The sequence below is a fragment of the Ranitomeya variabilis genome, chromosome 6 (genome assembly GCF_051348905.1).
Source record: "Ranitomeya variabilis isolate aRanVar5 chromosome 6, aRanVar5.hap1, whole genome shotgun sequence".
Lineage (NCBI taxonomy): Eukaryota > Metazoa > Chordata > Amphibia > Anura > Dendrobatidae > Ranitomeya > Ranitomeya variabilis.
Genome location: NC_135237.1, coordinates 49842636 through 49858413, shown reverse-complemented (window position 1 = coordinate 49858413; position 15778 = coordinate 49842636). Strand labels below are relative to the sequence as shown.

The following is a 15778-nucleotide window of genomic DNA, read 5'->3' as shown; positions in this document are numbered from 1 at the left end:
TAAGTGGTGTTTCTGCACGCTACACAGATGTCTGCGCAGATGACATGAATATGCTCAGGGTCATGTACTAAGAAAGAAGCAAAGCTACTTCTAACAGTCGGCCAGATTCCGACTATTATTATTAAAGGGGTATATTAATCTCCTTTTCTGTTAGAGAGCTCCCACAATGACAGCAGGAAACCCCAGCAATCCTCTGTAGCCTATGGGAGAAACCCCAGCAATCATCTATAGCAGGGTTGGGGAATCTTTTTTCTGCCAAGGGCCATTTGGATATTTATACCATCCTTCGGGGGCCGTACAAACACCGCCCACAAAGTGCATCCTGACTCTGGCACTGGTGTCAGGACGTAATCTTTCATTGCATGCCCTTCAGTGTTCAGTAGTGAACACTGTGTCTGTGCTAACAGAGCAAGAAGAAATTAATGAGCTGGTTGTAATCAAAATACACCTCCCTGCCCAAGAATGTGGTCTCTGAGAATCTGCTCGGGGGCCTGATAAAAGGTCATCGAGGGCCGTAAATGGCCCTGAGGCCTGAGGTTCCCCACCCCTGATCTATAGCCTATGGAAGAGACCCAGTAATCATCTGTAGCCTATAGGAGAAACCTCATCAATCATCTGTAGCCTATGCGAGAAACCCCAGCAATCCTGTAGCCTATGGGAGAAACCCAGTAATCATCTGTAGCCTATGGGAGAAACCCCAGCAATCCTCTGTAGCCTATGGGAGAAACCCAGTAATCATCTGTAGCCTATGGAAGAAACCCAGTAATCATCTGTAGCCTATGGGAGAAACCCCAGCAATCCTCTGTAGCCTATGGGAGAAACCCCAGCAATCCTCTGTAGCCTATGGGAGAAACCCCAGCAATCCTCTGTAGCCTATGGGAGAAACCCCAGTAATCATCTGTAGCCTATGGGAGAAACCCCAGCAATCATCTGTAGCCTATGGGAGAAACCCAGTAATCATCTGTAGCCTATGGGAGAAACCCCAGCAATCATCTGTAGCCTATGGGAGAAACCCAGTAATCATCTGTAGCCTATGGGAGAAACAAAAATGGTCCTTACTCACCCTCCTCTGGTCCAGCGGAAAGTCTCCTTGTGTCACATCGTCAATGCTTTAGCCAATAACTAAGCTTTTTTTGGTCCTGCCTGAGTTGACTGCACCAGCCGCTGAGACCATACCATACCTCACAGTTTGGGGAATAAAGTATGCTTTCTTTTTTTCTGTTAACATAGCTGCTTCCCACTTTTCAAGCTTAAGAGTAAATTAGAAAACCTCTGCAAATGCTGTGTACGCCTATACTGGCTTTTTATTTTCGCTTCAGTGTTTCTTAATTTGACAAATTAAGCAACCTCGCAGTAAATTTTTTTTTTTTTCTTTTTTTACAGCTCCATTGCAGAACTATGTGTTCCCATGGTAACAGACTACAAACAAACACTGTGTAGTCTAATCCTGTACTCATGCTTTATCTTTTCTGTTTGCTAGTACTTGTTAAGGCTCTTAAATGCAAGAATGGGCCAGATGGACTCCAGAATTTGAGTAAGATCAGACTATACTTTTGGCAATCTCAAGACTTAATTCTGCTGGAGTACAACAAGTCTCAGCAAAGAGGGACAGTGAGCTGACTAGCGAGAAATTTTCAAGCCATTGTCAAAGTCTTTATGGCTTTTAGTTTTCAATACATTTATTTTTTTAACTATACCTATATAAGGCTGAGTTCTCGGGATTTTACTTTTTTTTAAATTAAAAAAAAAAAAAATATATATATATATATATATATATATATATATATATATATATATATATATATATATATAGTATATTTATATATTTTTTTTAGATTTTTTTTAATTTTTTTTTATTAGACCTCAAAAATATGATTTGCTGTGAGCTGATGTTTAGCATTTTCACACCTAATTTTACACATCCATTGGTTTCATGGAAGTGATATAAATATATGTTGACGCAATGTATTCTAAACAGATGAGGATTCGGAAACTCGCACGTCTGTAAAATTACCCTTCATTGATCTGTTTCTTAACGGCGTGATATAGATGATAACACGAAATAGAAAAAGCTTGTAATGTACATGGGAAGTATCTGCGGTCTTATGCCAAATCACATTTTATCAACCATGTCCTTTGCTGCAATCATAAACCCGAAAACTAATTGGAACCTTTTTTTTTGTAAACTTTAACATTTAAAGTCCGAACTTTAATATACTAAGATCTATTGTTGAACGCACTTATGTAAGACATCTGCAGTACAAGGCGAGTATCACAATATGGCCTCATTCAGACATCTGGATTTTCCACGTTTGAGAAAAGACTGATGAGTTTGGCCAATGTTTCTCTTACATGGAGGGGAAAAAAAAAATCTTCATTCTGACAGTCCACGAAAATCGGATCTCACGTGGCTATTAGCTGAGTACGATCTGATTTTTCATCTGACCCATGGACTTGCATTGCTGATTTTGATGCAACCTTCGATATGATGCTCGCATGAGTTATACGGCCGGCTGTCAGAACAATAATAGGTCGTATGTCCAACGCCCAATTGATGGCCAAACACTCAACACTCCTTCTCCACGATAGAGTAGTTTTTCTCACAGGGAGATATCTTCCGAGTCTGGTACATTATTGATTGTTATTCGCCATTCATTTCCTGAGACAAGACCGCGCCTAATCCGACATCTGATGCGTCCGTCTGGATCATAATCTCCCCTCGAGTACCTGTCTGACGGTCATCTCACAGGATTCAGTCACCACCTCCAACAGTATACTACCAAAAAAACAAAAATGGCTTGATTTTATATTCGTAAGTGTAAACAGGTCTGGTTTTCAACAGATTAACCGCAAAGTAATTTTTTCCTGAGAAATCAAAGATAGGTGTTGACATAGTCTTAATATATGTAATATTACCATAGTTCAGCTTCCAAGAGCGGACTTTATGGGACAAGTGATGTAGAGAGATAATTCCACTTTGAAGTTTGTAATTGTAGAATCCATTCAAGTTCTCCTTTCCCATTTATGTTCTACAGTTCCTGTCTGAGGTGGGTTCTTGGCCTATCCTGTTTGCGGCTTGCCATGATTTCCTATACAAAATAAATATTGGATGAAGAGCCTCTTCTTTCCCTCAGCTCAGGCAGCTATGTTGTCCTTTTTTTGGCACAATTACAAACTGGAAGTGATTTGGCTTTTTACGTTTGAATCACAATTAAGTAGTGGAGTGTCAGCTTTCCGGTATTTTGGAGGGAGCATTGGTTTATTCCAGGTCCTTGGTTGAGTGCCCATATCCTCAGCTTCTAGTGTTGACATTATAATTGATTTATTTTCTTCTTGTAATCAAGGAAAAGTGACTGTCTTGTCTGGGCAGTTGTCTTATGCCTGAGCTAGACAAAATGGATCACAAAGTCGTGCACTGTTTTTTTGGCATCTAGGCCAGATGAAAACTTTTTGCTTGCTTCCAAACTTCTGGGAAGACTTTCTACAAGACTTTGAATGTGTCTGTGGGAATTGTTTCCCCTTTATCTACAACTATGTTCTCCAACTCCAGTCCTCAAGAGCCACCAACAGATCATGTTTTCACAATCTCCTTAATATTACCCAGGTTGTAATTCCAATGCTCAAGATATTCTGAAAACTTGATCTGTGTGTGGCTCTTAAGGACTGAAGTTGGGGAACACTGATCTAGAAGAAAATTTGAGGTCCGACACTGATGTTAGGCAAAAGAACCTGGTTTACAGTCTATATTCAAATGAAGTCAACTGAGCATTGCTGAATTTTATGTACTGTGTCTGTACCTGACGGCCCCACTCTGTAACTCTGCATGGTTGTTGCGGGGCCTAAGAGAATCCACTTACTCAGAGTGGATCGTGGAATATTTGTGAGGGAAGAAACCTTACAAGCTGACTTGTTACACCAGTGGCACCTTGTTATAGTACCACGCTCAGTGAGTTCTTTATCTAGTGTATACATATACTCCATGTTACCTCATATTCCATTTTCTTGATTTCACGTCGCACAGAACTTTGTCAAGCTCTGCTACTCTTAATTTTCTTTTTGCCTGTTAACTTGTAAAAGTGCTAATAGTCCTCAGGATGGCTAGTAGGGGATTTCTCTTTTTTTGGAGGTACAGTTAGGTCCATATATATTTGGACACAGACAACATTTTTCTAATTTTGGTTATAAACATTACCACAATGAATTTTAAACAAAACAATTCAGATGCAGTTGAAGTTCAGACTTTCAGCTTTCATTTGAGGGTATCCACATTAAAATTGGATGAAGGGTTTAGGAGTTTCGACTCCTTAATATGTGCCTCCCTGTTTTTAAAGGGACCAAAAGTAATTGGACAGATTAAATAATTTTAAATAAAATGTTCATTCCTAGTACTTGGTTGAAAACCCTTTGTTGGCAATGACTGCCTGAAGTCTTGAACTCATGGACATCACCAGACGCTGTGTTTCCTCCTCATGGACATCACCAGAAGCTGTGTTTCCTCCTTTTTGATGCTCTGCCAGGCCTTCACTGCGGTGGTTTTCAGTTGATGTTTGTTTGTGGGCCTTTCTGTCTGAAGTTTAGTCTTTAACAAGTGAAATGCTGCTCAATTGGGTTGAGATCAGGTGACTGACTTGGCCATTCAAGAATATTCCACTTCTTTGCTTTAATAAACTCCTGGGTTGCTTTGGCTTTATGTTTTGGGTCATTGTCCATCTGTAGTATGAAACGACGACCAATCAGTTTTGCTGCATTTGGCTGGATCTGAGCACACCGTATGGCGGCTCTGAATACCTCAGAATTCATTCGGCTGCTTCTGTCCTGTGTCACATCATCAATAAACACTAGTGACCCAGTGCCACTGGCAGCCATGCATGCCCAAGCCATCACACTGCCTCCGCCATGTTTTACAGATGATGTGGTATCCTTTGGATCATGAGCTGTACCACGCCTTCGCCATACTTTTCTCTTCCCATCATTCTGGTAGAGGTTGACCTTGGTTTCATCTGTCCAAAGAATGTTCTTCCAGAACTGTGCTGGCTTTTTTAGATGTTTTTTAGCAAAGTCCAGTCTAGCCTTTTTATTCTTGATGCTTATGAGTGGCTTGCACCGTGCAGTGAACCCTCTGTATTTACTTTCATGCAGTCTTCTCTTTATGGTAGATTTGGATATTGATACGCCGACCTCCTGGAGAGTGTTGTTCACTTGGTTGGCAGTTGTGAAGGGGTTTCTCTTCACCATGGAGATTATTCTGCGATCACCCACCACTGTTGTCTTCCATGGGCGCTCAGGTCTTTTTGCATTAATGAGTTCACCAGTGCTTTCTTTCTTTCTCAGGATGTACCAAACTGTAGATTTTGCCACTCCTAATATTGTAGCAATTTCTCGGATGGGTTTTTTCTGTTTTCGCAGCTTAAGGATGGCTTGTTTCACCTGCATGGAGAGCTCCTTTGACCGAATGTTTACTTCACAGCAAAACCTTCCAAATGCAAGCACCACACTTCAAATCAACTCTAGGCCTTTTATCTGCTTATTTGAGAATGACATAATGAAGGGATTGCCCACACCTGTCCATGAAATAGCCTTGGAGTCAATTGTCCAATTACTTTTGGTCCCTTTAAAAACAGGGTGGCACATGTTAAGGAGCTGAAACTCCTAAACCCTTCATCCAATTTTAATGTGGATACCCTCAAATGAAAGCTGAAAGTCTGAACTTCAACTGCATCTGAATTGTTTTGTTTAAAATTCATTGTGGAAATGTCTATAACCAAAATTAGAAAAATGTCATCTCTGTCCAAATATATATGGACCTAACTGTATATTGAAAGTGTTTCCATGGAGCATTGCTTATATACTCCATCGTTTTCTGATCAGTTGAGGTCCGACCCTTGAACCCCCCATTGTGGAGAATAAAAAGGCTGTGTCTCTGTCTTGTCGCTGCCTCGTCTTTACAGCTCCATTCACTCTAAGCTTTAGCGTTGCTACAACTCCGCCAGTTTTGGTCAATTGGATAGAACATAAAACGAAACAAGTAATTCAGTGGATTTCCGTCTATTTGTCCTAGAATCGCCTTAATTAAATCATGACAATTTTTTCTTACTCACAGACATTTCCTTAAAATTACTTTCAGCTGGCGATGCTAGAAGTCTGGTAATGTTATGTCTATGTATAGTTTTAGGTTTCTTTTTTTTTCAGTAGATAGGAGTCTGTGTCTTCATAACCAAAATTCATGTCTTGAAAGGGTGAATGTGCGCTATCGGGGGATCTATACATACTGATGCTATATAAGTAGGAAGGGACAGTTGCGTAAGGACGTGACATTGTTCATCGAGTAATTCCACCTGTTTGTCAGTTTACATCTTTACATTTTTTTTTTTTTTTAATTTCTTTCTATTTGACCTTTTAGTAGCTGTATTAATTTATGGCCATAAACCTTTTGAAGAAGAAGGAAGCTTTATATGGGAATTGTATTATTTTTTTAACCATTATTTGCAATCATTGCTTAACATACCAGAGAACAAGCTTTAGATCACATTTACCTGAGTCTGTATTTCAGGATATCCTTCTCTTGTCTTCTGCAGGCTTTACTGTCAGTACATGACACCGTGGCGCTGAAAAGCTACGATCCCGTGCTCCCTCCCATTCCTGATGACATTGACGACGATGAAGATTCAGTCAAAATTATTCGGCTTGTCAAAAACAGAGAGCCGCTGGTGAGTTAGGATTTGACTATTATGTTACATATAAGCCTCCAAAATGCTCATTTTTACCCATGTTATCACATCAACTGTAACATTACATTTCCTTTATTAATTCCTAGGTAATTAAAGGGTTTTTCTTGCAATTGACTTTCATCATAGGCAGCACAGTGGCTCAGTGGTTTGCACTGTGTGGTGACTCAGTGGTTAGCACTGTGTTGCGTTGCAGTGCTGGGGTCTTGGGTTTACATTCCGCCAGCGACAACATCTGCAAAAGAGTTTGTATGTTCTCCCCGAGTTTGTGTGGGTTTCCTCCGGGTTCTCTGGTTTCTTCCCACACTCCAAAAACATACTGATAGGGAATATAGATTGTGAGCCCCAATGGGGACAGTGATGATAATGTGTGTAAAGCGCTGTGTAATTAATGGCGCTATATAACCAAAGCAATAACAAAGGAATAAAAACACCCCTCCATAGGATTGGTAAGGAGAGTATCAAATAGGGATCTTGAGCCCCTATAGTCAGGAAAAACTTGAATGGAGCTTTTCTTGTTAATGTCTATGGAGCTGATGTCTGTTTGGCCGTCTCCGTCGGTCCCATAGACTTTGACTGGCGTGGTACCAATATCTTCTCTCCTCCATACAACAAACATGTATGGCCAGGCTTGCATACGTAATGGAAGCTGTCCAGTTTTCATCTCAATAAAAAAGTTATGTATATTAGACAGGTTTGATGTTTTCAGGCCACTTCTGTAGTATTCCAGAATAAATGGATTTTAGGATGTCCTCTAACTACATGTAAATTACATGCACATTTCCATCCAGTGTACCTTCATTGCTTGAAAGTTTTCAGAAGAAGTGTCTACATGATGAATACAGTATTTCTGACTATTATATTGCTTGTATCCTTCATTGTTCACCCTCTGCAGGTTCCTTTGCATATTTTACAGTTCTATCTGAGCTAATGGGCATTTTTTTAGCTATTTTGCTGTCCCCCTTTCACAGCACACGCATACAGGGGGGGATTCTTGCACTCTGAATTGGGGTGTGATAAAAACTTGAGATAGTCGCAAAGGAATCTAATAAATAGTTACAAGAAAGCAATAAAGGGATCTGTTCTTCTCTGCCAGGTACTCTTACAACTTTCACTGACAGTTCACTCTGTTGCTGGCTCGTTACTTCTGATCAGAGCCTGCCAGGGAGTGCACCGTCACTCTGCTTATTGCAGTGGCAGGACTCTACAGAGCGTAGGTCGGAATTGACAACTGAGAAATGCTCAGTAGAGCAGGGACTCGCTCAGCCAATGAAACAAACAACAAAGGTAGTGAACAAATGCTGCTGCAGTGACTACGGCCTCTGCCCCCTGATTACTATTCCTTTGACTATCCGAACATGCACTGTGGTTCTCAAACGAAGCGTCATCAAAGAGGAAGCCCTAAAAAAAAATAATAAAGTTGATAGAGTGGCGAGGGGACTGTAATGACTTTTTCATTTAAAGTACCGGTAACTTAGAAAATAGATTAGACTATAACATTAAATAAATAGGGATTTAGGATTAAAATACATTATACTTCTGGCCCACCTCTTTAATTCAAAGCAGCAGCACTATTTGTCCGTGTCTCTCCCTCCCTGCTTCCATCTGCTCCTCCATTCCTCCCATCTCCATAGACTTCAATAGGCAACTGTAATCTGATACCTCAGTGAGCTTATTTTAGAGTTTATGATGACTTCAGGAGTAAGAAGTGGCTCATGAGTGGAGAAAAAAAAAAGTCAATTTCTCTGATCACATTTATTACAAAGTTTATTATGTTTTGCTTGTAAAAAGTTGACACTTTCAGAAGAATTAAGAAGTCCCAGCCAAATAATAGCCTGACAGCTACAGAATGTGTATGGCCAGTTATCTTTTCATTTTTCACGCAGATTATCCGTCCACCTGCATTATCTCTCATGTCCCGATCACATAAGGTGCATAGATTTACTGTCATACTGTAACTCAGCAGCCTTATTTACTCAGCGGAGTCGTTAAAGGAAATGTCCGTGTCCTGTTTGTAACCCGTTCATCTGCGTGATTGATAACGGTAATTGTGAAAGGCTCGGCGGATCCCCGCTGAGTGTCGTAGGTGTATTGTGCTTCAGTATCCAGGACTAAGGCCCGACTCCGCTCCGGATAATCATCTGCGGAAAGATGATATCTGCTCGGGGATATCTGGAAAACCTGCAGTGCACAATCAAGAGGATGAGGTTCCACGACGTAAAGACCTTTCCTCCCCGTCTCCCACCCGCTCGGCGAAATAGCCATGTGCGCCATCCGGCCAGGAAGGTGTTAAGTAAATATCTGTTGGTAATGGCTGCACTTTTACATTTTTATTGCAAAAAGGAATATCCGGGAAATTTTATACGTGTTATGTAGAATATTTGTTTTTGTCAGGAGGAAGTGAGAAGAGATGTCTGTAAAGTCACTTTCTGAGCGCAGGGAAAAATGAGAAAAAAAAAGAAAGCGCAGTGTCTCTGTGAGTCATACAGTGAGCGCTTGTCTCTAGATAGACATCTTTGGCGTCGGACGGCAGGACAGCGGCTCGGCTATTTACCGAGGCTGTTTTCAGCTCCAGGGTATAGTTAAGTGTTGTCTGGGCACAGACCACGCAAAGAGAAGTTTTGTGTTTGGGTTTATGTGGATTTCTTGTCCCTAATGTGTAAATCCAGCACAGGACCTTGCTGATAATTCATTACCGTCGTTATTTTTCCCCTCCGAACGAAGCCAAGCACAAGAAACATCAGGCATGTTTTTGGAGAAAACGACTGAAAACACCGCAGCTCGTTTCATTTTTTTTTATTCAGAGCTTGTTTCCCTTTTATATGTTTGGATGCGCCCCAATAAGACGACCCCCGACCCCGCAGGACGCAGTCTACCGCTTACCGATAACTCGCCGTCCATAACCCGGGCAATGGACTATTCCCACAGTATCACCCACTGCGCCAGATGGGAAGATCGAAAATGTAGGGACGCTCAACTGTGCAGCCATCAGGAAACTCTTTAGGTTTTGTGACAAATCTGCACAGAAAATAAAAACTTGACAAATGCCCTAAGGCTGTGTGCACACGTTGCAGTATGGTGCCTTTTTGTTTCGTTTTTTTTCTTCTTCAAAGTGAATGAGAAACCTGAAGTGTCATGCACACGTTGAGTATTTTTGAGTTTCAGATTTGGTGCAGAAAATAATTTGCAGCGTGTCATTTCTCAGTGCATTTTTTACCCATTGAATGCACCAAAAAAAAATGCACCGAAAACGCAACTTTTTTTGAGGCTGTGTTTTCCTGACAATCGATGTAGAAATTTCTGCAATGAAATACTGAACGTGTGCCCATACCCCTGAAGCCTCGTGCACACCTTGCTTATTTTTGACTTGCAGATTTGCTGCAGATTTTACTCCTCCTAATGAGAAGGGAAAAATCAGCGCCAGAAACATAAAAAAGCACATATTTTGCGATACATTTTTCGTGCCAATGCAGAAATGACTGCACCAAATACTCATCGTGTGCACATACCCATGAAGGGGATGACCTATATTATTTTGTAATAATAAAACCGAAGAGTGAAACATATTTTCACAAACATATATTATTTCTAATTTATTTTTTTTATCGCATGGAAGCGGTCATCTTGTATCTATAGTTAGTAACACTTAGGGTTTGCTTACAATACACTGGAGATATTCACTGACTTCTTTGGGAGTTTCTAGGCATGCTGTGATCTGCAGTGGGCATTCTGCAGGAAGGTGGAGGAGGTGAGCTGTGATCGTCATATATCATGAAAGGTGGATCTTGAGTTATCTAGGATGTGTCACTTCCCTTTGAAATGCTGCCTTTGATGACATTGAGATGGCTACTGACAAGTGATGTCTCAATAACAGCATCTATCAGCCTAGTATTAAAGGGGTTGTCCAAAATTAGCACGTTGTCACCAATCCACAATCTACATTCCTATCTGTATGTCTTTGGAATGTGGGAGGAAACCGGAGAACCCGGAGGAAACCCACACAGACTCGGGGAGAACATACAAACTCCTTGCAGTTGTTGTTTTGATATGGTGGTATGTGAACCCAGGACTCCAGCGCTGCAAAGCAAGAGTGCTAACCACTGAGCCACCGTGCTGCCTATGTGATGGCTAAGTACAGCTTTTATTTTTGCTGATTTCCACGTAAAGCATACCTGTCACAATAATCTATCTGCTTGTGTACATGATAGCACTATTTCTGGTCATTATATGACTTGTAAAAAAAAAAATTGCAGGATACATGTTTTTTTACCCTACAACCTCTAATTTCCAGTTTTCTCTGAGCTACTGGGTGGAGACTAGCTTCTATGATGTCTCCCATACACAGCACACACAGACACAAGGGATTCCTGCTCTCCTGTCTCTATGTAGCACATATCAGCAGCATGGCTGACATTATACTGCAATATTGAGCAGTGTAGCTGTGAATCCAGTTCTGGGGCAAGATAAATCATTTACTAGAAGCTGCTGCTCTTTGATCTGCCAGGTCTCTCACTGCACTGAGAGTACCTCCCTTCTCCTCCCCATAGACTTCAATAGGCAGTTGTTAACTAATCCATCAGTGAGCTGATAGTGTAGTTTACTTTGACCAAGACTGTTTTTTGTAGTTTTTCATAATTGATGACGAGTCCATGCTTCTGTGGAGGAATAGAAATGGCTCATAAGTGGAGAAATAAATTATGTTTCTGTGATAAGATATATTCTAAAGTTTGTTATATACTCTTGACCTTTTGATTTCACGCAAAATTTGTTGAAACGACAGTAATTATGTAACTCCTTCACGACCTTTGACGTACATTTACTGTACGTCACAGGTCGTGTCCTTGCCTTTGATGCAAATTCCGACGCCCAGTCCACAACATTTTTCCCCGCAATTGATGGCTGGTTTAATCAATCAAAAAATAAAAAATACACATATTTGGTATCTATCAAAGTATAAAAACAATTAATCCGATCAGTAAACAACGTAACTAGAAAAGTAATCAAAACGCCAGAATTACTTTTTTTTTGGCCGATGAAACATTGCAATAAAATACAATAAGAGGCGATCAAAATATAGTAGCTACCCCAAAATGTTATCAATAAAAACTCCAAAAATTAAGCCCTCACCTAGCCCTATATCCCAAAAAATGAAAACGCTACGTGTCTCGGAAAACGGCAACATAAGCAAATTTTCTTCGAAATTTCTGAATTTATTTCCATTACTTAAAAAAAACAAACCCCATACATGTTTGGTATCTGATTACTCGTACTGACCTGAGGAATCATTTTCGAAGGTCAGTTTTACCATATTGTGAACATGGTAAATAATCATAATAAACAAAAACTATTGTGGAATTGCCCTTTCTTTTTTTTTTTGCAATTTCACTCCACTTGGAATTTTTTTCCCCATTTTCCAATATATTATATGGTACAATCAATGGTGTCATTCAAAAGTAAAACTCATCCTGCAATAAAACAAAGCCCTCATATGACTGTATTGACAGAAAAATAAAAAAGTTATGACTCTTGGAAGAAGAGGAGGGGGAAAAAATGACAGCGCAAAAAAAAAAACCTCTGAAACTCACAAGGTCATACAGGGATTAATTGTCTTTCATGTACAGATCATTGTATTATGACCAATTTTTTTTTTTTTCTTTACATTTTCTCCGTTTGTTCAAAACTGCAGGTTACTCAGATTTTATTGTGTGACATTTCTTTCTTTCTTTTTGTATTTAGGGGGCTACTATAAAGAAAGATGAGAGTACGGGCGCTATTGTTGTGGCCCGGATAATGCGGGGAGGAGCTGCGGACAGAAGCGGTGAGATCTGTTCTGTTGGAATCGATCGGATCCGATCTCCAATGTCACTTTCAGCTCACGTACAAGTCTTTTATTTCCGCAGGTCTCATCCACGTGGGTGATGAACTGAGGGAGGTGAACGGAATAAGCGTGGAAGATAAAAAACCTGAAGAAATCATTCATATATTGGTAATAGAAGGGATAATGTAGCATTCTTGGGTGTTTTGGCACATTTCACGATGATTGTGTTATGTATTAGCCCTGCAATGTCGGTGGTCAGTCAGCCCAGCAGTCAGTCAGCCTCAGCCCAGCAATGACTTTCCGACCACAGTTGCTTACGTGGTTGGACTAATTTAAATAATTATAGACAAAATTACAGCGAGATTTAGATGCAAAATAAGTCACTTCTTCCAATTCAGCGGCAGATTTGTCCATCCACATGACGTCTGTTTGTCTGCAGGCAAAAATATCTGAATTCCGAATATATCCTCACTTCATCCTATAAGGATTTCCAGCCAGCCATCAATATAAGTCCATCTATTCTCTTGGTGTTTTGGGGGCACCTTTTGGAGCACCCATAAATTTGCCCACCCCCCTTCCCCTTCGAAATAATATTCGCACAAAGTTTATTTCACACCAATTTCTTTATGTAATCCAGTCTAAAATTTGGCATTTGCGTTTCTCACTGCATTGATATTGATGCAAGGTGGTCAGCTAGTCCTGTAGTGATAATCTCCTGCTGATAAAACACTTGATTGTATTGAAACTACAGGACAATGCCTAATAAGTGACACATCACTGAAACCAGTATCTCAGCCCTTACCTCATGGTGCTCTCGGACTACATAGCAAAAATCTGCTGGCAGATTCTCTTTAAACTCTTATTACTCGGTGATCCTGAACCTTTTACGATGACGTGATAACTGGATTCTGTGTGAAACCGTTTTGTCTTATTGTATGTTTTTCTTTCCTTCCTCCACCGCTAATTCTCTTATTTCCTGATACTATATCATATCTAACAGCATTTGTCATCTCTGATTATTCCAGGCCCAGTCACAGGGTGCCATTACTTTTAAAATCATACCTAGTATCAAAGAAGAGTCGCCAAACAACGATGGCAAGGTAATCGCTGCTCCTCACTGTACTGAAGTCCCAACGGTCCTTGTTGGATTTGTGAATATTTTCAGACCTGTGTGGTTCTGAATGTTTCCCTTCTCTGTGCAGTTATGGGCGGTAAATGCTGCTTATTCATTTCTATCTTTTCTGTCTGATACTGGTACATCACTTTGGCGCCTACATTGAAGATTGTCAGGTTTGATGGGGAAAAATAGAACAACATCCAGCATTATTCATCCCACCAGGACTATGGAAGCCAGCGTATTCCATTATGTGCCTACGAGGTTCCGTCTGGCGTCTCTGTCATTTGTCCGATGCAGCAAAGCTGTCAGACATGGAAACCACAATGTAGATGTGAACAGAGCCTTACCGTAATTATTGTTTTTGTGGAATGATGGATACAAAAACTGATGGAAAGTCATTGGATTTGAGAAAAAGGATTCGTAGGACCCTGATCCGGCATCCAAGTCGGTAGTCGGTGTCCACCGGATGAGGGCAGTGTGAACTTCCATGGCTGACACTCGCATGCTGGCACACTGGGCACCTCTTGTGATTATAAGTCCTCATTACTGTCATGTCACTAGGCCTCAGGTGATGTTGTGGTGTTTGTCACGCCATGACAGGGACCTACGAGTCGTAACAGGTGCCAAGGATGTCAGCAATCGATGGCCGGCCTAGGAAGTTTGTCCAGCTGCTGTGGAGCACCATGATGGACACAGGACCAGAGTCCTGCAGATCTTTCTGGTCAACTCTAAAGCTGATGCGGCCATAATCAAACTACAAAACCAAACCTGCACGGATAGCCTGTGGTTGTCCGGGAATGCTGATGGTCGTTCTAGTTTCTGTGATGGAGGTAATGACAATATGATGGGTTTTGCAGCAAATGCTGTGCTGAAGTCACAATCAGAAATACTGGAATGGCCAAGAGGAGCCATGACGGACCCCTAACACAGATGTGAGCTATCTGTGGCGCCGTCCTCAGTGGCATCATGTCTTCTATCTCACTGTTATCCATGATGGATAGGATTCACCCATTGTGATCCTTCATTTTTTAAGCACATGTTTACTGACCGGTTTCCATCATATCCATTTTTTTCTCGTTTTCATTGTGAATAAAATAGAGTATGAAAACCGGCACATTTGTATTAAATTCTGCTCAAATGTCCACTGATCATTTCCATGATAACACAAGGCCCACTTAAATAAAATAAACACACAACAACTTAGTTATGGAATATAATGGCCGTGGCGTTTTATTTTGGGTTACCTTTAATATATTAATCATTCATATAATAATTAATAATAAAACCATCAACTGAATTGAAATATGACCAAGACATCCAATCCACCCGGAAAACCGGGCGATTTTCCCACAAATTAAACGACACGACATAAAATAAATAGGGAGGGAGGGCGGCATCTTCTTTTTTCCTGACAGGAATGACTCTGACCGTCAGAAACAGCTGCTATTTATAAACAAATTCTTTCCCGCATTTTTTGTCTCTGCCGATCAGAATCAAAGAAAAAAGGCGGCAAGCCATCAGACAAAAACCAGTTTGAACCTGCCCAGCACAGCTTACTCAGGAACTAAATTAACCCTTTCAGAAAAAACCTTGTAACATCATGAATCCATATAACATAAATTAATTTTTATATTAATCCATAGGGGGTCTGTGTTCTCATGAGACCCCCCTTGTATTTGCAAGGGGAGGGCTTCCATTATTCTGATCCAGCCAAGGATCAGAATAGTAATAATGTCAGTGGGCCCGATCCGTCACATGATGAAAACTCTTGACTTTTAATGGACCCCATTGACCTATAGTGGGATCTGTTGGGTGTCCGTTGTGGTGTCGGTCATTTTAGCATAAAACAATAATGCAGAATGTTTCGTTATTTTTTTTTTTTTTATCTTAAAATGATAGCATCTGTGCGTTAGTCTCCAACTCGGATTGGAACACAAATGGATCTGTCACCAGATTTCACAAAACGGACTGCCTACATTAATGTCTGGATCTAGTATACCTGATGAAGCTGGTGTAATGACTGTGAAAATCCTTCTGAGAATACTTGTTTAGTCGTTTTTGAAATCTGTTCAGCTAAAGCTTAAAATTCTCATCTTAATATCCGGCTTGTACAGCCCT

At 40.6% G+C, this 15778-nt stretch overlaps 1 protein-coding gene across 2 annotated transcripts in view; it reads left to right on the top strand.

Moving 5' to 3' along the window:
* The window catches only part of MPP7 (MAGUK p55 scaffold protein 7), a 323523-nt gene that overhangs the window by 201665 nt on the left and 106080 nt on the right, over positions 1-15778 (top strand). For both annotated transcript variants that reach the window (XM_077268457.1, XM_077268458.1), the window contains exons 7-10: positions 6576-6707; positions 12462-12543; positions 12626-12711; positions 13569-13643. In XM_077268457.1, the coding sequence (XP_077124572.1) occupies positions 6576-6707; positions 12462-12543; positions 12626-12711; positions 13569-13643 (375 nt within the window). The remainder of the gene's footprint in view (positions 1-6575; positions 6708-12461; positions 12544-12625; positions 12712-13568; positions 13644-15778) is intronic.